This window comes from Cydia splendana, chromosome 4 (assembly GCF_910591565.1).
Source record: "Cydia splendana chromosome 4, ilCydSple1.2, whole genome shotgun sequence".
NCBI lineage: Eukaryota > Metazoa > Arthropoda > Insecta > Lepidoptera > Tortricidae > Cydia > Cydia splendana.
This window is the reverse complement of record NC_085963.1, coordinates 16,016,768-16,043,350: the sequence shown is the minus strand read 5'-3', so window position 1 is coordinate 16,043,350 and position 26,583 is coordinate 16,016,768. Positions and strand designations below refer to the sequence as shown.

At 37.3% G+C, this 26,583-nt stretch overlaps 1 protein-coding gene across 1 annotated transcript; it reads left to right on the top strand.

Annotated features, from left to right (window-relative positions):
- The first annotated feature begins 1,429 nt into the window (after positions 1-1,429).
- Positions 1,430-26,394, top strand: LOC134790050 (carbonic anhydrase 1). Its single transcript, XM_063760808.1, has 5 exons — positions 1,430-1,739; positions 15,897-16,088; positions 17,537-17,754; positions 23,843-24,064; positions 25,713-26,394. The coding sequence occupies exons 1-5, from the start codon at positions 1,703-1,705 to the stop codon at positions 25,839-25,841; spliced, it is 798 nt and encodes a 265-aa protein (XP_063616878.1). The 5' UTR covers positions 1,430-1,702; the 3' UTR covers positions 25,842-26,394.
- Positions 26,395-26,583: the final 189 nt, after the last annotated feature.

Genomic DNA, 26,583 nt, shown 5'->3' with positions numbered 1-26,583 from the left:
TCCATGCAGCACAAGCTATCTCATGTCGTATATTTTTAAGTTAGGCTACAAAAACATCACTGTTTATTATAGTACAGTCAACATCAAGTGGATAGTACCTAACGATGATGGCCCAAGTGGCCAAATATATCGAAACATTATTTCTATGGTAACAAATGGTTACGATATTCTTCGTCACTATGGCCGGCACAATCCGCACAATCTATTTGATGCTGAATGACGTGACTCTTTTTGAGTTTGCTGCCTCTCAAAAAAGGTTGGCTCCCATACCATAGTAAAAACCAACATTTACATTCGTTCAAATTTATGTGTCCTCTTGTTTCTATTATATTAAATTATATCTGACTAAATAGCTACCGGTTGAATTACACTGATACTTAATGTAAATTTGTTTTTACAAAGTACAACGAAGGTCAATGTTAATTTGTTTGTTCGTAGAGCGCAAAAAGCGATCTAACTGATCGAGCTATTGTTTAATGAACGGTATAATTTAACTAAAAACACTGTTAATTTTATTTCCTGTTACTAATCTAAAAATATCAGCGTGCCTTGTAGAGGGAGGTATAGCGGTTGGTGACGATTTAATATATTAATAATTTGAATATATTTATTATATATTTACTTATTCAGATTTGTAATAGCTCAGTAATTCAGCCTTGTATTACCTATAGGTATAAAATAAAATATAATACCGTAAAACGGGTTGAGTAGGTTTTGCGTGGTGAGTTGGGTTATGAATGGGGAGAGAAGGGTTGAGAGGGGGGTGAGAAGGGATTTTAAGGCTACTGCTACAAAAATAATGTATTCCAATTTAAAATGGAGCTATAGTAATACGCATAATAAATAAAAATCGATCCAACAATCTTCCAAAATCACCTTTGTATGAAAACCCCTCTCACCCCAAATACGAGGCACTACGGGGTGAGGTGGGTTTTCCTCTTTATCGTCAAAGTTATGAAATGGAACAACCAAAATAAAATAAAAACTAAAATACAAACGTCCGGAACACTTATTATAGACACCATTCAGTTTTCATATGTAAAAATAAAATGTTATCGAGGTTTGAATTTCAGTTTTGTTGTTTCCCTACCCACCCCATTTTACGGTATGACTGTATTTACACTCAAGTTTATAGCTAGTTACAATAATAATGATACAATTAACAATAATGAATAACACGCAAATGATAATATGAAAACACTTGAAATTACATATTTATCACCATAATTATAAAATAAACGCATTATATGTATTGAACGGTTTTTCTCTTATCACCTACTAACATAAAATAAACAGACCTTTTCTAGGGAAATACTTTTTATCACATTGACATGTGACAATTGCGATTAAACTGTAAATATTTCAGTAATCAGAAAGCAGTGTAGAGCGTGTAGAGGGGCGGAGAGGCATCGTCGCCGGCGCAGCGAGCAGTGGTAAGCGGCGCGGCGGCGGCGCCGGCGGTGAGGCGGTGAGTCGGTGACGCAGCACCCGCGCCCGCGCGCTGCTTCACCGCGGGAGTGCTCGTGTGCCGGCTCGGGCTCGACACCGAGCGCCGCACCTCATTGCAGCCGGCTCCCTCGTATAAAGCGGAGGCCCGCGCCGCCCGCGCGCAGTCACGACCCGACCACGCTCAGTGCACTTCGACCTCCGCACGTGCATATATCCTTACTTACTTACGTACGATATAGTGACTACAGTGAAAATGGCAGAACAGGAATGGGGATACACAGGCGAGAATGGTGAGTTTTGACTGTGTTTACGGATGAACAGGTTTTCGCAACCGGTTTGTTTACATCGCCGCACGTGACCCTTATAAACAAAACGTACCTACCTATAGTTTTTATTTTCTTATGGGTCTGAAGCACTTCTGTAAACTGCTGATACTTTTATATTTAATTAAGACACACTTTTAAAAGATATTTAAATGAATAATTAAATAACATAAAACTGACATGTTTCTGCGGTTTATGAATGAGTTATCAATTTCGTTCCGTTTATGATACACCTGCTTATTTACATAACATAACACACAAGGCTACAACGTAAAGCTATTGTGTACTTGTCTTTTAGAAATAAAGAAATGCTATAAATGTGTATATTAAAAACAACATGTAATACACGCATAGCACAGTCACCTGCAATAATATGTTACACAACGCGGAAGGCCGCAAAAATATCTGACAAGATCTTATTTGTAGAGCCATAAGAGCGTGTCACATATTTTTGCGGCCTTCGAAGAGTAACATATTATTGCCGGTGACTGTACTTTCAGAAATGATCCAGAAACTGAAACCTACTAGGTAGGTTTGTGCACTGATCATAAAATTCGATAGCATTATTGTATAAGAAAAATATCTAATACCTACATACGTAGGTGCATCAAAAAGCTATTGATGATTTCTATCATCCCTCTCATCGATCTCTGTGAGGAAACACTTGAACCTGCACCAGGACCCAGTGCATTATATCACTAATGCCCTTCTCATTTACTTCATTAGGTGCTTAATTATTTTGTATGAAAAAAAATATTTTCACCTCAGCAGCTCGAACAAGGGTACTTTGCTTCTTAAAAACAAAATCGCATTTTGCTCACTGAGTGAGACACACTCAGTGAGCAAAATGCGATTTTGCTCACTGAGTGAGACAAAATGACATTCAAGTTACCTTTATAGTCAAATGTCATTTCAACATGCGGGGTCTAATACAAGTTCGATATACTTGGGTTCTATTATCTCTGTCCCTCTAGGTATGTTCTCACTGCTTAGGGTGAAAATTTTTGTGTACTACACGAGATCAAAGTTATTTACATCTCGTGCGCTTTTGAATCCCTTACTACGCTCAAGATTCTAAATTAGATTCACTCGCTACGCTCGTGAATCTATTATAGAATCTTTCGCTTGCACGGGACTCAAAATAAGCACTCGAAGAAATATCAAACTTTGATCTCTTGTTGTACAAATAACTATTCTCTTTCGTAATGAAATGTTATGTAAATAGGTTCCTTAGGTCCGATACTAATCGTCATTAAAATATACGCCCGTATAAAATGTACACCCTGTAATATCATCAAGATAATTCTTATTGCAATCTGACATATAAATAAGTTACTGCTAATAAGCTAATATATAACTGTGATTCTGCGTTCGATTGCCGATCATAGGTTAAAAAAAGCGATTTGCTATATTTGTGAATTTTCTCGATTATTATAAAAGATAAATGAATCATTCGATTGATTTATCATGTCTCCGGCCACTCTATGAGAAACCATTCTAATGACAATAAATTTAATAGCTGTATCCCTAATGATTGTAAAGGGTGTTATGAAACGATAATACTCACGATACGACTTTATAATTGAGTGATTAGTAAATTGCGAACACAGCAAAAGTAGTGCCAAATTAAGTGGTAGAGATTGCGTGCGGCGAGCGTTGGCCTAGATCAGTCCGGTACGCCGGCCTTACCAACGAAACTTCTTCCATCGAACACTTTTTGTACCGCTAATTCTTCATATTTTCACACTATGCGCGGGCACGATTTGGTAGGCCCCGATTGCTGTAACTAGGAACTGTACTCTGTACCTACATAATAATATTTTGAAAAAGCGTGTAACGGTTTGCTTGAACTTAGCCTCATAAAACCTCAAATCACTCGCCTGCCATTGGCATTCTGCACTGCACTGCCAAGATCACTAGATCGTTGATAGGCCAATCAAATTAGATCCAAAAAAGCGTTTTGAGGAATTAATTCCCAGCAAGCTAGAAATAATTTTAATACCTTCATTAGGTCCTAAATTCGTATAATCCGAGTTTGCTCCATCCCAGGAGGTGTGGATAAATTTTGGGGGCTTTGGGAGATACATTTTACTTTGGATTGACAAAACCACTCGATGTAGAAGAAACCCACCGTCAATATCAATTATACTACCAGCAAGGTTGTTGTAGATCAGACACTGGTAAAAAAAATCGATTTTTGTAACGATTTTACAAAAAAAAAGAAATTCAAAGTGGCGGCCATTTCTTACAATCTTTGACTACGAACTCATATTAAGGTATCTTTCGGATCCTCAGAAGTCAATTTTTCTTGATTAGAGCAAATTTTCCGTCGGACGTACCGTTTTTGAACTACAAGCAAAAAACTGAAAAAGAGCAAAATTTTTTCCACAACTCCTGGAATGGAGCGAACTCGACTTACGCTAATTTAGAACCAACCCAAGTAGCACAGATTAGCTGTATAGCAGCCGCATAATGAAGTACGAATACGCTTGAAGCTGGAGTATAAAAGCTGCATAAGAGCTGTATAAGCGTCTTTTCAGCTTTTATAACTCTTAAATGGGCACAAATTAGGCAGCCTTAAGTTCACATAGCTACTTAAGAGCGTTGTAGCAGCAATTTAACGGAATTATAAGGGGTAACAGGAGTTATAAGAGGTGTATATTGACTGGGTAAGAGACCACTAGTTACCCTTTATTCAGCTAATATGTCACATGTGCGCCCTAATACCGGGAAAGATTGACGTTGGGCTGAATAAAAGATAATTAATAACATACTTTTACACCTCTGCCTTAAAAATCAGCTATTATATTTAGTATAGTGACGACGAACGCAGAGGTGAACATATTTATATTGAAGCAAAAACGTTAAGCGCAACGACACCATAAGTCATTTTGTTAAAGTGTTTAGTTAAATGTTTGTACATGATCTTTTATATATTAATGCGAGAAAGATGTTTGGGAATGCAAGTTTATTGACATTATATATATACATTATCTAAGAAAATTTCAGTGCGCCACGAAAATAATCAGTATTTATTTAAATTAATGATATAAATAAGCTATGTGTAAAAACTGTTTCAGTGGTTTGGACAGAATTATGTGATAAAAAGTTAATAATACGTTATAGGAAGTACTAAATTAATGATTTAGGTTAAGAACTCGGGCACAAAACCTTATTGTTACCCTTAAAAGTTGGAAAAGCAATTTCAATTTTGTAGGTTATATACAATAAAATGGCGGTCTATGTTAAAAAGCAACGTGAACCGTTAAAATTCTTATATGCAGCATACGACTGTTATATATCTGATAAAGATACTTAAGTGAACCACTATAAAGTCCAAGTCGTTATTTCGATACACTAGTGAACCTCTAAACAGTTATAAGGCATCTTGTGAACGTTTTAACAGCCGCTATGCAGACAGTCCCAATGGTAGTATAATAGGCTGCTTAGCGGTAAACATGTTCAGCGCTCAGCCGTATTATGCGCCACATGTGTTCGATTATACGTCTATTGGTTTTATAATAGTTCACTCGTTCTCCCTTATAATAAGTCAGCGAAATAAAAGCTGCTTTAGCGGTAAACATGTTCAGCGATAAGCTGTATTATGCGCCCCATGTGTTCCATTATACGTCTATTGGCTTCATAATAGTTCATTCGTGCTTCCTCAAAAAGTCAGAATAATAAAAGCTGCTTAGCGGTAAACATGTTCAGCTATAAGCTGTATTATGCGCCCCATGTGTTCCATTTATACGTCTATTGGCTTCATATTAGTTCACTCGTGCTCCCTTAAAAGTCAGCGTAATAAAAGCTGCTTAGCGCTAAACATGTTCAGCGATAAGCTGTATTATGCGCCACGTGAGTTCCATTATACGTCTATTGGCTTCATAATAGTTCATTAGTGCTTCCTTAAAAAGTCAGCGTAATAAAAGCTGCTTAGCGGTAAACACGTTCAGCGATAAGCTGTATTATGCGCCACATGTGTTCCATTATACGTCTATTGGCTTCATATTAGTTCAGTCGTGCTCCCTTAAAAGTCAGTGTAATAAAAGCTGCTTAGCGGTAAACATGTTAAGTGACAAGCTGTATTATGTGCCACATGTGTTCCATTATACGTCTATTAGCTTCATAATAGTTCACTTGTGCTCCCTTAATAAGTCAACGTAATAAAAGTCCACAATTACCTCCTTATACAGAACATGGCGTAATTTTATCCACTAAACAGACCTTATAACGGTTAAAGCATTTGATAACCCTTAAAGCTGTATAGGATCGTAGCAAATATACCTTTATATCACTCTTTGCGTATTAATGGTAGTTTTCAGAGCCGTAATGCAGCTTTTAATCAGCCCTAAGCTATATAAATATCACTGAGATCAATTATACAGCTGTAGGACCACGAGTGTGCTCTTATAAGTGTCTTAATACGCACAGAGCGTTAGATAGAACTAAAAGTGAGTAGTTATAGAGCTATCTGTGCTACTTGGGAAATGATGGTATTAAGACGATTTCCAGCTTGCTGGGAATTAATTCCTGGAAAAAATCTAATTTGATTGGCCTGGATAGAAAACGCCAATTTAAAACTTAAATAATGAATGGAAATAGTCACGTGACTTCTCGTATCATCTCGCGAGATACGTTTTAGAGAAATGATAAAGATTTTATATTTCGTTTTTAATACTGTGATTGGAGAAACAAATGAAATTATATCTGTAAAGTGATAAAACTTTCTCACAATTTATTATTTCTTTATAATAAATACTTTCTGGGGGCGTAGCCAAGATGACAATCGATTGCAAAAAACGAAACGCTATTGTCTCTCTATAACTCTTCCAAATCAGTGTGATAGAGCCAGATAGCGTTTCTAACCTAACCTAACCTATCATGCATGCAAAGAAGTTACTCTACCAAGAACCAAGAGTAGAACCACGGCGCGATTCAGGAAATGAATTAGAGATTCACTAGATATGAAATAGTAAAGATATGTGACGTTTCACGGCAAAAGGTACCATTGCCCCGGCTGAATATTGGAGCGGCGTTAATAATAGCGTAAGCGCCAGCCACAATAAGGTACCTTTTTCCGTGGAACGTCACATATCTTTACTATTTCATATCTATTGAATCTCTAATCCATTTCCCGAATCGCGCCGCCAGCGTGCTTGTTAAAGGCACTATTAAAAACATTTCAAATTGAGAATGCAAATGCCAGTTAATATTTTGGTTACAATTTGAAGCCTATTAGTTGGCAAAAGGACCTCGTATCTACCCATTAAGATAGTTTTCCTGAGTCAAATCTTAAAAACACTCTGCTCTGATACGAAGCTAAGATATTCAATACAGATAAGAAAGTTCTAGGCACTGATCGATGAGATAAACAATAAGTGCACACTTGAAACCCTTTGTCTCCTAAAATTTATCAACATCAGACAGGGAAAGTTTAATCACCCAAGTGCATCACCGCTGAAGAATTTAGTTGAGTTTGATTGCATTATAAAATGCATCATACATCTTTACTACGAACTACTTATAGATTAAAAGATAACATTATAAATCAACATCCTCTCTTCTCAACTGATAAGTTGCGAAGAAATAAAAAAAATAATATTATCCAAACACAACGCAGGCACAGATTATTATATATTTAATAGGCAATTTAGAAGTTTGAGTATATTTAAAAAGTTGTAAGCATTTCCACCAATTTAACATTTAAAAACAAATGGAAAATCAAATACAGTTCCAATTCGGTAGTCATGAGTTACAATTCACATAGATTTTAGACAGGAAGGAAACCTAGACCACTGGCTGGTTTCTGAAGCATCCGCGCCCGTATACCTACTTAAATGCAGCTATTAAAAAGTGTACCTACTAGTGGGCACTTAGGTACGCGTCAGCCTATAACTCCAGTTTTACAAGATAAATAAAATAATACAAGTTATGCAGACGTCGAACGCGTGTCTAATGATTTCTGAAAAATACACCAATTGTCAACCTTGAAATTTATGTTAATTTTAATTCTTCCAAAGACTATAATAATAACGTCGTCATGTCAACTTAAATCGTAGCTAATTATAGAAGTCTTTTCAGTAGGTATATGCTCGTTGACCATCGTCAGACGTGGTAATTATTCGACTGAATACTTAAATTCGGTGACTTTGTTTCATATGAGCATTCATAACGAGTTCTTGATTATTTGTCATTTTAGTGTAGATTCGTGAAGTAATTTGAATGAAGTTATTATAAAGCGTAAAATAAATAAAACCACACTTAAGTTAGCGCTACACACCTATTCAACTATGTAGCTAACAAAAACTTAAGTAAGTATATTAAAAGACGATGATGTCATAGTTTTGGTTTTGCTTTCCACCTTCATACATTTAGGTAGTACTTAGGCTAAATTATAATCATTTGATGATTTACAAAGACTTACTGACTATACTGAGCTTTTTTACAGATTACAGAAATATTAATTTAAGTTTCAATTAAGTACCTATCATTGAGGGTTTCCGCGATCGAGATTTTCACAAGAAGACCGTGACGAGAGGTCTTTTTGACAGCTGCTCTCAAAATCCACCAATAAAAAAACATGGTTAAACATGATTGGTGGATTATGACCTCTCGCCACGAAAAACTCGATCGGGGAAACCCTCTTTGACTGGACATTGCACGACCTCAGTGTATATTTTTCATACTCTAAATAACTAAGTATTTTACATAAGTAAGTCACACACAATGATAACACCTTCGCAAGAAATGTAATTATCACTGATTGGGCTCGTCATAGGGTCGATAAATTGTATATGTATTAACAAAATGATAGAGGCAGCTCCGTAACAATCGTCTCATCTAGCCAAGAGACGTCAATGAGGAATTATTACAACGCCGATAACCGGGCGTTTATTGCAATTACGCCGACGGCCGGAATCGCATTATGAAATTCTCATATCATTGACTGTGCTACTACTTGGGAGAGTCGGGAATATTTCCGCACCCTCACACACGGTTTATTTGTGACATTTGTGTCCACGTTTTGAATGCCTAACCTAATCCACTAACAACCTGTCTGGTTCTGTGCTACAATGAAAGTTGGGGCGGCAGATTGGTCAAATAAAAATCATTATATTTACCTTCAATAAATATATGTAGGTACCTACCTATAACTTAAAAGTATCTGAACATACAACATATAACATTAAGCTACTCGTAATTACTTATATAATATTCTTAAACAATTGTGCAAAAAAAAAACCTTTTCACCTCAGCAGCTCGAACAAGGGTACTTTGCTTCTTAAAAACAGTGAGCAAAATGCGATTTTGCTCACTGAGTCATTTTGTCTCACTCAGTGAGCAAAATCGCATTTTGCTCACTGATTGTGTCTCACTCAGTGAGCAAAATGCGATTTTGCTCACTGAGTGAGACAAAATGACATTCAAGTGACCTTTATAGTCATTTCAACATGCGGGGTCTAATACAAGTTCGATATACTTGGGTTCTATTATCTCTGTCCCTCTAGGTATGTTCTCACTGCTTAGGGTGAAAAATTTTGTGTACTACACGAGATCAAAGTTATTTACATCTCGTGCGCTTTTGAATCCCTTACTACGCTCAAGATTCTAAATTAGATGCACTCGCTACGCTCGTGAATCTATTATAGAATCTTTCGCTTGCACGGGACTCAAAATAAGCACTCGAAGAAATATCAAACTTTGATCTCTTGTTGTACAAATAACTATTTTAATATTGTTCTTAAGAAATGTTGTTCTCCTCATAGTTATTGAGATAAGAATATACGAATAAAGCTGAAAACAATCGTTTCAGTGTTGCAGAACGTGTATTTCCGCTGTCCAAGCAATTATTCTATTGTTGCCTCTATAATTTACATTACATTTGAACATCTCGAACGCAAATCATTGGTAAAGTTAATGTAAATAAAAATTGGATGGTACCTAGCTATTTATTAGTTAGGCACGGTTTTTCATCAAATACGTAGCCCACTGCTTAGTACTATAGTTTGCGTTAGTATTTTACAACGGGTAGGTACTCTATCTGTAGTGAGGATTTTTTAATATTTTTTCGTACAGTCAACTAAAGAAGCTGTACCCAGATCGTATTATGTTACTATTTATCGTTGTACAAATAAAAAGTCTGACGTTCGAGATAAATGCATAATACCACCAAGCCCTGATAATCTGTACCAGTACTTCAGCTAAACTGTACAATTATTTACTAGGTAGGAGTCATTAGGTAAACAAATACCTACCTAAATAGTCGCCGCTCAGCCAAACTCGTGACTATTTGCTAACAAAGAAAGCATGCCTCTTCTAATCCATCTTATCTAATCATAGCTTCATATTAATAAAACATCCAATCTATTGTCTGCGTGAGACGCCATTACCTAAGTGCCTGCCTGTACCCTGCCTGTACCTTACTGTGTTCAATGGAATAACATAAATAAGTAATACATATTTCGATCGTCTGGAGGAGACCGAAATGTATTAGGCATTGTTAGACAATCAATTGTATTTGTTTTAAAGTCGATGATTACATGCGTTTCGAAATAATTAGACTGCCGGGAAATAGGTACCGAAGAATGCAAAGGTTAGTCAGGGCCAGATACGCTTCCGTATGTAACTTTCGGCATGTGATGGCTTCGAACATGAGGGAGGTTTGTTTTGTTAATGAAAAATCGATAAAAACTGACTTTTTTAATTCAAACAGAATAAATTTCAGAATTAATAAGAATGAACCGCAAACTTTTTTGGAATAAATAAAATGTGTCCGATCTCTGCTTTCGAACCTAATTTTCGCCTGTATCCCCGCCTATTGCCTTTCTCTCCATTTTGAGCATTATTTATTTGGTTCTTCGAAGCAAAATTATTTTATTAGATAACTCCTCCAATTGCCACCACTTGCTTAACAACGATGGGCATTGGTACCATGCCTTACCACGTAAAACAAAAATGACGTCAAGAATGCATCTGTAATCTTGCATATTAAGTAGGCAGAGATTGCCGAGTGTTTCGATGTCAATAGGGTTAGCTACCTACGTATTGTTTGCGTGCAGATAATAAAGGGTTATTAAGTCGAGTAGTCTATTGGCCACGGTAATGACATCTCTAACGTGAGGAGCGACTCCGCCTGCACCCGGGCTCTACGAGAATGCTTCCTCACGGTGCGATTACATGAGACGACCTTACTTGCTGGTCGGTGATCAACATCAACACTGTTAACTAACTATAAAATTGCATACCCGCTTTGTTCAGCGACACACCTAGTGCATGACAATAGTGAGAAAAACACAGTTATAAATATATCTCCACTTCGAATAGGAAGTCAATTAAAATTATAAATGTTTCCGGTATTAGTAAAGGTTGAAAAGTAAATGCTTAATTTTGTTGCGTATAAATTGAAATCATTTCGAATGTGTAAATAAATATGACAATGACAATAGTTGAATAGGTATAGGTAGGTTGAATAGGTATAGGTATAAGAGTGTAGTAATATGGTAATAACAACTCTTTCGCGCAGGATCACAGTCGCGTGTCGTAGAAGTCGTAGAACTCGTAGAGAAGTCGACCTCGCCCCCGACAGCGCAGCGCCGGCGTACCCGCGTTCAATGCAGACTTGAACATTAACTTTACTATATTAATATAAATAATATTAACATGCGTATTTAAAGAGGTGCCTAGCGGCGGTAGCACGGTCGTATTTTTATCGCCTGTCACTATGCCCGTCACTTTCGCACTTACATACTTGTTAGAACGTGACAGGTATGATGACAAGCGATAAAAATGCGACCGTGCTACCGCTGTAGATCATAGTAAAATTCAAATAGTCCTAAAAATCGCAATTTACTTTAACTAATCAAACAACAGCAAATCTGTCAACGATGTTTGTACCTAAGCTAGCATTAACTTCAAATCGTATTTCATATAGCTTTAATATTCATAAAATTTTCAATGAAATATAATATAATTTGGGACTTTATTAGGCATTAACACTACGCCGATTGAACAATTTTCTCAGTATACTCGTATCATTTTAGGGCAAATAAACTAATTGAATAATTCCATTATTCCGTGCTATATTCAAATTTGTACATGAACCTGGCCAAATAGTTGAAAAGTAAAGATAAGCCCATTCATATTTTACGCCGAGCGAACATATGCGCACAGACCTACGAAATGTGCACAAACGCCATTTGCGCACCAATTTTCTGGCCCCACTTAGTAGTGCCCGTCTTTTTTTTTAAATTTATTGAGAAAACCAAACAGTCATATAAACATATCAAAATACAATACAAAAGATGTACTGCAACAAAAGATACAATAAAAAGACCTGGAGGTTCATAAATTATAAATTATGTTAACTGTGTAAGTACAATTATACCTAACTACTGCATATTAATACCAGATAGAAAAAACTGCTATCAGTACTTAGGTACTAAAACAACTTACGTTTAACTATGGTTTTTAGACTAGACATCGAATTTTGAAAGCAATCTATTTCGGAGAGATGTTTATTATAATAACTAGGAACTCGTCTGAAAAAGGTATGCCTGGAATAGTTCTTGACAGAAAAAGCAAGCAATTTTTACAGATCAGCGCAGCTTTTTTAGGTTTGTGCTGTACAAACGCGATTTTAAAATGGATACGCAAAAACGGGTTCCCTAAAAGGAAAACAGCGCCTTGAAGCTGTTTTCGAGGATAAAATTCGAGGAGGAGGAAACACTAGGTATAATAGGTAAATAAAATCTGGGCGAAATAAGCAAGGCCGAGGTCGCACAGAAATGCAGCCGCAAGGCTTATGTCCGTTGTAGAGGCTACTTGTTGACTACTGTGGCTATTAGTACTTTATCAATTACGTACTACTTAATATCAGTAACTGCACCATAAAATATTACAGTGATTGTAGGATAATTAAATTAAATTATTATATTTTCTGTATTATATTAAAAGTAAACAAATACAGAAGAGCAATGACATCCGAATGGGGATAAACTCATTTGTATAATATAAACAACAACTATGTAAGTAGGAACCAAAAATAAAGGACGCAGCACGATTGAACTTAATCCAAAAATAAACGCAGCTCGCCTTGCAAATATAAACGGGAAGGATAATTTTTTGATCAAATAAAATCAACACATTTGTCAAATTGAACATGTGCACGACTGCAAATGAACTACCTACATCAATTTGTAGTCAATGGATGATAAACTAGTTCGAGTATGATTTGAATAGAGTGCCCACGTGTGGGTTATATAGCAGGTCGGTCCAGAGCGCCAGTTAACTGGTTGGCGTAGTTACAGTGCACTGAACCTTCAATTGACTGAATTACTGGTTCCCAACAAGCATGGCAATATTGGTTCAATACTGTTTTTAGCTTCTGCACTTTGTATTGCGAACATCCGGTACCAAAGTGACCTGAATTGATAAATTACCGCATATATTTTCATCAACACCCACAATTCATTGAATTGCTAAATCAGAATCGATCCAGCGTCTAATGTTTTCTCTGCTAAATAGGTAGTCGCGGTCATTGATGATAAGTGTGACGTTAATGTCCATCAAAAGATTTATGACGAAGTTCAAACCAATAATTCACACTTCTGCTATTTTCCCGATTGTCAGCGGTCGACTTATATTTAGATAAACAGAGAGTTAATGGCGTGTGTTCTTTTTTATCGCCTTAAAATCAGCACATCATTACATGTAAGTAGGTGGGTAAGTACTCCAAACCTATTTGCAAACGTACATGTCACTACTTTTAATAAATGATAAATATATTAGATTGGTCCTGTTGTCCTTGTTTTTGCCCCTGGAACAGTAATAAGGCGCTATTTAATGTAGTTCAAAATGGTTAATTTGACATAATGATAAGGATTCAGTAATACAAGTGCGTAGTCTTGAAAAAATATTCGCTACCTGCTGATTCATTGAAAATTGTCTCAATGTCATGGACACCGTGTGGAATAGCATCCATAAAAAAACACTTTTGGAGTTCTCTGAGGGGGATTTAGTTTTTCACGATAAGATTAAGCGATGGAAATAAGGGCCTACTATAATTAATATAATTATACCCATTCAGTTACTAATAGATAGCTTTGCATTATTATGCTGATTGCAGAATAGATTTTCGTGGACATACATTCCAGTATTGATCGAGGAATCTGTAATGAAAGTTACCTATTTAAAATACACTTAGTACCAACTAAATTAACTTTAATTGGATTGTTTTGTAACACGGTAATGTGACTTAAACCGTTGGTTAAAAGATATCAATGTTAAGTTCCTACTTAGAGTAGAAAAACAGTTTGTTATTCGTAGAAAACCGTTAGTTAAAAATGTAGAGCCGTAATCACATTTTTCTTGTTGACGACTGGTTGACGACTTTTCCAGCAATTATGAAGGCCAACGATTTTGTTTTTCAGTGTTTGTTCGGCAAACAATAACGTGTCTAGATTCTATATCATGTTGCGAATAAAGTTCAAGAATAGCATTTTAATAGAGCATCTAACATTTCGTGCTTTTAGTAAAAGCGTCATTTGTACCTCCATTACACCGAGCTTCACTTTAATCTTCTTGCTCTACCAACTGGCGAGTGGCCACCATCTGGCGAACAATCCAGACCAATGAAAATAAAACGAATAATGGCCTTATTTTACGATTCCTTATTTTTATGAGAAATAACTGCATTCTCTTGAGTTTAGGTATGGTTTTGACGCTCTATTTATTTGTTCACATTTCCGCTCTGTTTTGACGTGAATAAAAATTGTTTGGGCCTAAATTGTTGGTAATCAGGAAGTTGTAATTTAAGAGTTATCATTCTAAAAATGTTTCTCCTCGCTGTCTCATCTCTCCACGCCGCGGGCGCCGATAAGATAAGGCGCGGACGCATGCCACGTCAGTGTCACGCCGCCGGCAGCCACTCGAGTGAAAACGGTCACAGTTTGGCGACAGAGGCCTTCACACGCGATTTGCCATTCGGCTTCCGAGTCCAAAGTGTCCAAACCAAGTCAAATCATGCAACATTTTCCTTACTTAACCTGCCCACATTTAAGTAGAGTTCATTAGCAAAGAGCTATTCTTAGATTTTCAAGCTACTCCGACTCTATCCTTGCGATCTCTTAAAATTTTTAATGATACTTTACTTACATAATCGTTATTAAATCTTAATTAATGTGTTAGTGTCACATTTAATTAATTCATAGTTGGATAGGTAACCTAAAAACTTTTAAATCAACATCAGAAGCACAAAAAGTTTCTCATAAAAGTCATAAATATGTAGGTACTCCAAAAACGTATAGGTACAATAGATCAAAAACATTTATTTTCTCAAGTTTAAAAATTCCCTGTCTCGGGCTAGAGTCGAACTCGTAACTACAATATACCTGCCCGCTATTAAATACCAACTGAGCTACCGAGATTTTTTTTCGTCTGCAGCGGAAACGGATGTACCTACCTACTTACTAAAATATTTGGAACATTTTAATAACCATTCCATTTTACTTACTTACAATAACAAAAAAAAAATATGTTCTTTGTTGGACTAATTTTATGAACCACCTGTATTTGCATTACTGCTACAGTTAAAAGTAGTTAAAGCACAAACATCAGTTAAGTGGATACAAATATTTTAATGTAGTTTGCAATAAATCGATAAAATTGCTAATGGCTGATCGCATTTACCTTTCACGTACTTTATCCTTCACCTACTCAGAACATTTCATCTCTCCACTCGTATATAATATGCGCTTGTGCATGTACCTCTGTAAACTACTGAATCAGGTACGAATTAAACTAGGTACCTACATCGAATTTTTACTGATCTTATGCTAATAATCTGATAGTGTTATAAGTATTTACATACTTACTTACACCCGAAGGAACATCTAAAATCTATCAATCCGAAATTTAGCCTTTAGATAACTTCAAAACTACGAAGGCCAAACAAAACAGCTTATATACTGTATCTATTATCAACTCATACATAATTAAATGTGACAAACTCCGAAAGCGTGTCTCGCTAGGGGAGTCATATCATATCTCAATGATGGGGGCTCCTGCGCCTGCGCCCATCCCGTTTCACACGGTGATATTGATCTAAGTGTTGCATCCTGTCCCCAGGGCCCTCGACGTGGACAGAGAAGTTCCCGGAGGCGCGGGGCGCGCGGCAGAGCCCCGTGGACATCGACACCTCGCTGGCCAGCAGCGGTGGCAGCGCCCCGCCTCTGGCATGGCGGTACTCCGTCAACCATACGCGCTCCGTCCTCAATCCGGGGTACTGCTGGAGGGTGGATGAGAATGGATTTGATTCTGGTAAGAGACCAACACTGAGCGTCACACGTTACGTTATCATGTTCAGATTGCATGAGGGATCTTAGTGTGCAGACTATTTTCCATGTCGCTTATGGAAATTTGTCATTTGTGTAGAGTCCATCATGAAAACCCTTTTTTGTAGAGAACAGAGAACGACAGAATGTATAGTTTACTTTATTTACTTACTTGCTTTTCATTAGGATGGAACGAAGTATCTGTGATTAAGTTTTCCCAGTACCTATTAATTATCTCTGCATTCCAATAGGTTGGAATGATAGTACTTGGTGATGTACAGTTATTTCAACAATATCCATACTACTCACTTCCTCACTTAGTTGACATTAGCACATTTTCAAGTTTAGTTTGCCTACTAATGAAGTTCTAAGAATCCTTTTTTAGGGTTTCGTACTCAAAGGGTAAAAATAAGACTCTATTTATACTAAGACTCCACTGTCAGTCTGTCTGTCCGTCTGTCTGTCACCAGGCTGTATCTCATGAAGACAGTTGAAATTTTCACAGATGATGTATTTCTGTTGCCGCTATAACAACAAATACTAAAAACAGAATATAATAAATATTTAAGTGGGGCTCCCATACAACATATGCTTTTTTTTTGCCGGTTTTTTATGGTACGGAACCCTTCGTGCGCGAGTCCGACTCGCACTTGGCCGGTTGTTTTAACCAACATCTATATTTAGATTTAATCATACAAAGAAGATCTTACACACGCGCGTAAAACACAAATAGGTACAAACTATTAAAACGTGGTATTTTTAAATGTTTGTAAATATTTAGGTAGTTTTGCTCAATTCGATCGTACAGTAGGTAAAATAGTTTCTTGCGTTTGTTATTGTGAATCCTGATCTTCAAAGCCTAAGTAGGTACTTATCATAATGGTTTCGTACTGTTGTACTTTGAATTGTAAATAAGTCAGGTGCATTAAACGCAGGTAATTTGCATTTCCATCGCGCCGTCCCCAAAGCCGCAGAAATGGTGACTTACCTGATTACCTACGTAGCTACTTGCCGGATGGTCGCTCTGACTGATCAAATATAAGTTCTACGGCTCTGCCTGCGAATGATCTAATTGCCCAGGTACTCCAGGTATCGTTATACTTTCGAAAGACGAGTAGGTACCTAACATTTGAACAAATAAAGTTCATTAATCAATGTACCTAGGTAACAAACTGCGATTATTTCTTACAGTTAATATTCCAATTAGTCATTCCAACCTTTTCAAGCTGTCAGCATTGCAAGGTAGGTACCTACATGCAATTAACTACATTGCGAAGCTACTTATATAAATAATGGTAAGATAAAATTGTCTAAGGTCTGATGAATGTCACCGATATGATTTCGAAAACAAATTAGTTATTTGTTACTATAGCGAATCACGAAAGAAACTTTTTTTTGGTAGATGCTGATTATAGGTAACTATCTCTATTCCAGAACTCCGCGGCGGCCCGCTCGGAAATGACGTTTACAAGCTGGAACAGTGGCATTGCCACTGGGGCGCAAAAAACGGCGTGGGTTCGGAGCACACGGTGGACGGCCGTTCCTTCTCCGGCGAGCTGCATCTCGTGCACTGGAACACCACCAAGTACAACAGCTTCACCGAGGCCGCTGGACAGGCTGACGGGCTCGCTGTGCTTGGCGTGCTCTTGATGGTAAATATTGGATTTCTTTCTTAAATGGTACTGCCTGGCAAAAGGGTGTAGCAGGATAGCCTTTAAAAAATTGCCCCCAGCGCTTTTGGTTCGAAACTATAACCAAACGATGCCTTTTAAGAAGATACTCTGTACGAAGTTTCAACCCCCTCCGACCCCCTGGGGGTCCACAATACCCGATAAACCCCAAAATTATTTTATTTTTTTCCTCCAAATCTATGAAACGGACGGATCCCCAATTTTGCTCAAATATTATTGGAACTAAAGGCCATTGTTGGAAAAAAATTACAGCTCTCTATCTCATTCCGTTGTAAAAAAAACAACAAAATAAATTTGTAACACCCTGTATAATGACTTCCAGTTTTGGCACATTAACCATTTTTTTTTATATGTACTAACGTCTTATCTACGTCATATCCAAAATTCATCCGCTTAGCAAGGGTGGAACACTGTGAAATAAATGGAAATGTACCATTTAGTACCTACTTTTACTATGTAACGCAGGCGGCATTTTTACAACGGTATGAGATAGAGAGCTGTAATTTTTTCCAACAATGGCCTTTAGTTCCAATAATATTTGAGCAAAATTGGGAATACATCCGTCTCATAGATTTGGAGAAACAAAATAAAATAATTTTGGGGTTTATCGGGTATTGTGGACCCCCAGGGGGTCGGAGGGGGTTGAAACTTTGTGCAAAGTATTATCTTCTTAAAAGGCATCGTTTGGTTATAGTTTCTAACCAAAAGCGCTGGGGGCAATTTTTCAAAGGCTATCCTGCTACACCCTTTACCACTCAGTTAACTGCATGTGCATTAGGATAGAGCGCGATAGGTAGGTATACATTATGAAAGTAATCAAAGGTGTGTAGTACTTAATTTTGAATTGAAGCAACCAAAGTTGACTACAATGAAATACAACTATCAGAATGCTGAATCCATAAAACGGGGTTAATAATAGAAATCGTAAGGTGAATAGAGAAATTTTGATGGATTTCTTTCATGTTGTTATGGTTAAAAACCTACACCAAAATTTTTAGAATATATAATTAGGTATAAGAAAATAAGTATGTATAAGCTTCTTCAGCTTTATTCATGTTATTTGAATATATTACTGTCGGGACGGATCTTTACCTAAGTACCTAATACTTATTGAGATGAGATAAAATCTCCCGGGCTTCTTTAGGATGCAACCGGGCTACGATACGATGAGGACTAGATATACTTATTATATTAAATATCTCTCGAGGCCACAATAATCACGATCCGCAACGACACGGATGATAAAATTCGGCGGCGTTTTTATTTGTCCAGTAATTTGATTTGAGCGATTTGGCGTGCCTATCGAATTACCAGTTTTTGTATTTGAAGAGTTGAATATTTATTACAAATATGTTAAAGTACATGAATGGTTGGGTACAGTAATAATATATGAATTTTTCCCACCTACACCTACTACGTAAGTCGTTGATTGGTCACATTACGCGAACCGAACGCTGCGTTGATTGAAATTTCCGTTATATCTACAATTCTACACATGTACTGTACCTACACTTATATCCCGTAAAAATGTCCGTGCAGCGGTTAGTTCTATCGATTTCATTTTAGCTGTTTGTTGATAAAAAATTGAATTCTACTTATAATAAATTAAATTCTTTTATTCAGCTATAGCCATAGCGAGTAGCACTAACACTTGATCATTCGCGCACTCTCCGTTTTAATATTACATAAGACGCGTTATCGTATTGTTTACATTAAAATTACTCATTCTTCAGAATTATCTTTACGCATTTTTAATACCTTACTCGTACTTTTTAAATAATGAGTACAGTTTAGAAAGAGAAGAGAGCAACTAACTACTCAGAGTATGGCGCGCGGCGCGCCGCTTCCGTTCAAAACTTTCACCATTGCGCGTCGTTGGACTATGTGCTCTATTGCAAATAAATCGTAACTGTAGATTTATTTTTACACTAATTGCAAGCACCTATATGTACGGTATCCATTCCTTGTTGATTTCTTGAATAAGGTAAAAATACAATATCAAAAAGAGAGGATATAATAGAAACAGCTACTCAGTTCTATGAAGAATTATACTCAGATCACACTACACCTCAAAAATCCAACCACATCACCAACTGCAATCCTTCCGAGCAAGTAAATCCAGAGCCAGAACCTTAAATACTTCAAAAAGAAGTGGAGAAGGCAATCAGAAGTCTAAAAACAGAGAAAGCATCTGGTCCTGACAAAATCAGTAATGAAATACTAAAAGCAGCTGTTGAAGAACTAGTCCCTTTCCTAACCAGAATGTTCAACTTGATTATGACAAATCAATGGATACCAGAACAATGGAGAACATCACATATTATCCTGTTACACAAGAAAGGTCCAAAGGAGGACATAGGAAATTACAGGCCTATAAGCCTTATGTCCAACATCTACAAAACATTCTCAAAAATCACCCTAGAAAGACTAAGCCAAAAACTAGATGAACAACAACCTGTGGAACAAGCCGGCTTCAGGAGGAACTTCTCTACGATTGACCACATTCATACAGTGAAGCAGATAATGCAAAAGTACAATGAATACAACAAAACACTCTATATGGCCGTCATCGACTATAACAAAGCGTTCGACACCATAATAAGTCATGAAGCTATTTGGGAGAGTCTGGAAACTCAAGGAATTCCAAGTCCATACATAAACATCATCAAAACAAAAAGTACAGCAATAATTCAACTGGAAATGGTGGGCCCGGAGATCCAAGTAAAAACAGGAGTCCGGCAAGGTGACCCACTGTCACCTAAGCTGTTCTGTTCAGTACTGGAGAACATTTTCCGAAATCTAGATTGGTGGACTAAACATAGATGGAAAAAGATTAAACCACCTCAGATTCGCTGATAACATCGTTCTGTTCGAAGAAAATCCAAGTAACCCGGAGCTTATGATACAAACATTAAGTGATGAAAGCGCCAAAGTGGGCCTGACAATGAACACAACAAAAACAAAACTATTAACAAATTCGGCCCACGTACAAATAAAAGCAGGCGAACAACCACTGGAATATGTCAATGAATACTCATACCTAGGACAACTCATTTCATCTAAGGACCAGACAAACAAAGAAATCAACCTAAGAGTAGCAAGTGGATGGAGAAAATATTGGTCATTGAAAGAGGTGATGAAATCGAAAGAATAAAATAAATAAGTATCTCCATAAAAAGGAAAGTATTCAACACCTGCATTCTACCTTGTATTACATATGGGTGTGAAACATGGGCACTTACAAAGCACCAGAGAAATAAATTGCAATCATGTCAAAGGGCCTTGGAACGAAGTATGACAGGAATAAGTAAAAGAGACAGAGTCAGAAGTGAATGAATAAGAGCCAAAACAAAAGTCCCAGACATCCTAACCAGAATCGATCAGCAAAAGTGGAGGTGGACTGGACACATGATGAGGGAAAATCGAGAGAAGTGGAGCAAAATTATAACAGACTGGTACCCCAGAAACGCTAAGAGGAATAGGGGAAAACAACTCAAAAGATGGGAGGATGAGCTAAAACTTGCTGCGGGACCCAACTGGAGGAGAGTGGCCCGCGATAGAGTACAGTGGAAGCAGCTAGAGGAGGCTTTTGCCAAGAGACACACTGAATTGAGGGACATACTCTGATGCAAAAATAAAATCACAAACTACCACAATTCAGGATGAAAAGGCTAATATATATATGTATGGTATAGTATCCGATCATATAATATACGCGCTTGCATCGGTGCACCCTTTATGATTAAGTAATATGGTTCGGTCTTCTGTAAGGCAGAGGTATAGTTAACCAGTACAGTACTCTTACTACTACATCAGTTCCATCAGGCATGGGAGAAATAACGTTGCGTTGTGCCCTATGTATACACTATATACTATGTTAGAAAATCTTCATACGCATTATTATGTGACATTGATCTTGTTAAACAACAGGCTTCCATCTAGTCGAGAACTAAGCCTTTAGCGTTGTGCAAATGAAGAGAAAAACGTAAATAGGTAGATTAGATACTCGTACGGCGCTGAAGCCTCTCAGGTGACGCTCAATCCTTTTATAGTGACACGCAACTTCGTTATTTACTACCTGAGAGTGACTAACGCATACTTACATAGAATTAGGTCGTATGGCCTTTTAATAATTGGCACATCTACCTAAGTAGGTACCCACTTTAAACGTAATATCTGGGAGACCGAGCTTTCCTCGAAAAACATATAAAAACTCAAAAATGCGCGTTTTCCCAGAGATAAGACCTATGTAGCTAGATCGATTTATCGCAAGCAATTTATTAGCTTTATTAGCAAATTTTATAGAACTCGCTAGAGCTGTTTCCGAGATCCCCGAAATATATATATATATATATATATACATAAATAAACAAGAATTGCTCTGTTTAAAAGTATTAGATAATGAGATGTATTGCCTAGACTAGAGCCTAATTCGAACTTAGACCTGAATCACATGATATCGATTTGGTCGTACCAAAAAGAATAGATAGTATAGAGGGGTCCTGTCATTGTAAATTTTGTAGTCACTGTAAATTTACTGCCATCTATCGACACACGACTAAAACTCAAAATTAAAACTTATAAAGTTATCAAAAAATGTATATATAAGGATAAATGATTTTATTATTTTTATATCATTTTGATCCATGTTCATTCACTGATATCTATGTGTTAAAATTGTTAAATATGAAACGGTGTCGTCACGCCATCTAGCCGAGGATAGGCTAAAGGTGTGTGCGGCATCTATTCGAGAATGACTTACTTGAATTCCGAGGCACGTTTTTTCCTTAGACTTTATTCGTCTTATACGAAGTTACATATGTCTTTGGTCGTACCTAATTAGTTAGAAGGGCATATTTACACTTTGTAGAATTATTTACTTACGACCTACCAAAAAAAAGCCGAAGGCCTCCGATACCACCAGTTTCCGATAGCAATCGTTACTTGTTGTTTTGTGAAAAACGGGCAACTACTGAACCCTACGATGAGCAGGCTCTGCATACCCTAGGTCAGTTTTTATTCGTTCTGTGCAGTTTCCTGCTAGAATACAAGATCAAAGTCTATCTAAGAAACTGTATCTTATCACTTGGGATTGCTGCGTCGGTATGATGTCAATAATACTCTCCTTTACGTTATAATAATACCCAATAATGAATAACAAACTCCGGCGGCTCTGGGTCGAAATCTGAATACAAAGGAATTACATATCTGAATAAGATTTGCATCACAATACGTACGTGTGTATGAATAAGTGTCCATAAATAAATATGAAGAGATGAACACATGCATAAAATTTACGTGAAAACGTATAACTCAACTCATATCGGTTGTACGATTATACTTACCCACCCTCCCCACACTCCACGTGTCTATCAAAATACTTGTTTGAGGCTTTTTCGTCAACCGAGTCTTCTTTGAAATAAGTAAGTACACGTCATGATCATGATCGATAGTCACAATACTGGATTTATCCGGTTTCTATTTATTTACATCACTATCTGTAGGGTCCCAGGTGAAAATTGTGAATACAAAGGCTTATGTAGGCGAAAGTACTTAAATAAATTGGTCGGACATGCAGTTATAATAAAAAATATGTGAAAAACCTGTTGCACCAATAGCGATTTATCTTCACCATTTTCTGGTGCTTTCTCGTCTAAGTTTCACCCACGACTTCAAAAACCCGTCTCAACTCTCAACTGACTGACTATCACCAAATAAAATAGCATTTAAGACCATACACTTGCTTAAGAAAATCTCTAAACTCAAACGTCCCTGCTTGATATTCATACTATTTATCACTATTGGGTAAGGTAAGCCGAACAGTTTCATAATCTTAGGAGCTTGGAATTGGAAATGGTTGATTATCCTATTGAGTACGGCTCGATGCAGAAAAAAACAAGTTTATCGACAAATATAAATCTTCGTGTACAAACTTGGTCAAACAGGTCAAAAACATCAGTTGGTGCGTAGTAAGTCAGCTTAAAAGGCGTATACCCACTCTTAGCAGTTAATTCCACTTTTACCTAACGTAACACGTAATCCTCTGCAGGTCGGCAGAAAGCACTCGGAACTAGACAAGGTGGTGCGCCTCCTCCCCTTCATCCGACACAAGGGCGACAAGGTGACGATGTCGGACCCGCTGGACCCGGCGCAGCTGCTGCCGGCGCGCGCCGCCTACTGGACGTACCCCGGCTCGCTGACCACGCCGCCGTGCACCGAGTGCGTCACCTGGATCCTGTTTAAGGAGCCCGTTGAGGTCTCCGCTGAACAGGTACCTAAACCTATAATTTTCTTTCTATAGCCCCTCGCGATCACGATCAATCAACTGTCAATAATCGAATTAGGTATACCTTGTTAAATAAATATAAAACCTTGGACTGCTCCGCACAATTCCTGCTTTTCACCATACACTGCGACAACTGGTCGCCTTTTATTGGGTCTGGGAGGCCAAAGCAGTATCAAAACAAGAGAGGTCTGTCTTCTCTTTCCGCACAGACTCCACAAACAAACGATAAAAAAGCACTTTCTTTGCTCTCTAATGTTTGTGGTCCATCGAAGGTCTACAAATCCTAAAGAAACAGTAGTTCTTTTTTAGTATCTACTTATAAATTTAAATTACATATACTTGATGTGACTTTAAACATATAATTTTTAGAATTATATAAGTAGCTATGACAGAAACAGGTACTATCGAGATCACGTACGGTCATTATAAATAATTGAGCATGGACTTAGTTACGCGACATAGAACAGTATAAGTATTTTACCTCTTGGCACAAATATAGACATTCCTAATTTCCTATACTATGTAGGTAACTAGCATCATCATAATCCGTGAACATGTCATGTTACACATTTTCTTTAAGTAGAAAAGTAGGTGTATACCTAAGTACCTTTAATTATTTATTAAGTACCTTTAATTATTTATTAATTAAATGAACTGCTGATCGATCATGAGCACAACCAGTCTATTTATTCACAACTACCGTAAAAGCAGGTAAACTATATAGTCCTTAAGTACAACTATGTCTATCTCCAGTTTTTAACGAGCCTTTATGATATGTACTCGTTACATTTATTTTGGAGCTTAGATAATAGATACACTAATGCTCTTTCTATATTATATACTCAACATAATTTTAAAAACACCTAGGTACTCACACATATTTTACTGGAACTTGAATCTGGTCCATAACAGTTGTAAGCTGTGGACTAAAGTTACGTGATTTTACGGTACTCAAGTTAGTTTCTGGGATAGGTAATATTATTTTCGAATTAAAAAAAAATACAGGGATTGTATGTAGAGTAATGAAGACTACACGCAATTACGTATTTCATTGCGCACTTTATTAGATGCTATAAATGCTCCAGTTGGAAAATCAACTTTTACATTAAACGGTAGTGTTTAGTTATGTCAAACCAGTTCCTTGGATACATTCAGTCAGCAGTCGAGCCGCTTGCGGCGCCTACCGGTTCCCGTGTGTTTGTTTACCTGTTTACCTACCGATGTTCACGGCCTACAATCTTTACTTTCGAAATCGTTAAGATAAGTGTCTCGTAATAGGTAGGCTCTTATCACATAACACGTAAATGTGACGTTTTAAATTCTTCCAAGCCTGCAAATCTGTTTTGACAACACGCTCAACTATGTAAATTTAATATCAACCATCAATAAGCGTATGTAGGTACGATAACTTTTAAGATTTTTGCATTTAGGAACAATCACCATCAGATATATCGGAGCGGCTAATGTGTTCACAAATATCCCTGTTGTCAGGGCGTTTAAGTTTGTGTTCAGATATTTCTGAGTACCTCAGCCGCTCCGATATATCTCATCCTAAAGATCTAAGCTAAAACTTCCTAAGACTTTTCTCTCGTGTTTGACGGAATTATTAAAGAGAATGTTTGTTTGGTTTCAGTTGGCTCTGATGCGGAAATTACGGTGCGGTGAGGCGTCGTGCGGAGAAGAATCCATGGAGTTACTCCACAACTTCAGACCGACGCTGCCGCTGGGCAACCGCGAGCTGCGCGACTACGGCGGCAACTAGCACCGGGCCCCGAGCCGCCCCACTGTCCGCACTGACAGCTAGCGCTGCAACTCACGAGCTTCGCCTATAGTTGCCGCGGTACCAACGGACGACCGAGGATATAATGTCATTCTTTCACTCTTGGATTATCATGTACAAGTGCGAAAGAACAACGTCGAACGGCAGCTAGTACCGCGGCGGTTGGTAGATACCAGCAGTGCCATGCCCGCGAGATGCGGGATGCACCAGAGTTCCTAGTTGCACACAAGTATTTACCGTTGTATTATTATTAGTCGCCTCAGGTACTTACAGGGTGTTTTGTCCGCTCGGTGACGACGGATTACATGAGCGGGTCGAAGGTTAAAACGATAAGTGGGAATCATATTATGAACATTCAAGTGCCTTAGGCTATCAGTTGTAATCTTAACAAAATAATTGTAAGACGTTTTAGAATTCTCATTTTATGTAAGATTGATTTGTTTGTAATTGACCTTCCTTAGAAGGAAAACGCTTGGTTAGCGCAATTAACCATATAAATTATAATAATATTACTTTATGTATTTAGTATACTTACCCTTACCTAAGGATATAATCAAATGGGGGTAACAAGGGACAAAACGATAAGGGGTAAAGGGAAACAAAGGAAATACTGCCAAATTATTTGAATGCAGCAAGTTTTCTATCTTTAAATCTAGAACTACAATTGTCAATCTTTCGACTATCTACATTCACAGTTCATAGCAAAATAATGCTGTCTGATAGA

What these genes read in the sequence shown, in the direction of transcription:
- LOC134790050 (XM_063760808.1), top strand. Translation starts at nt 1,703, where the DNA reads ATGGCAGAACAGGAATGGGGATACACAGGCGAGAATG. An exon ending in GGGATACACAGGCGAGAATG is followed by an intron (nt 1,740 to 15,896) that starts GTGAGTTTTGAC and finishes TCCTGTCCCCAG; the next exon opens with GGCCCTCGACGTGGACAGAG. An exon ending in TTGAGGTCTCCGCTGAACAG is followed by an intron (nt 24,065 to 25,712) that starts GTACCTAAACCT and finishes GTTTGGTTTCAG; the next exon opens with TTGGCTCTGATGCGGAAATT.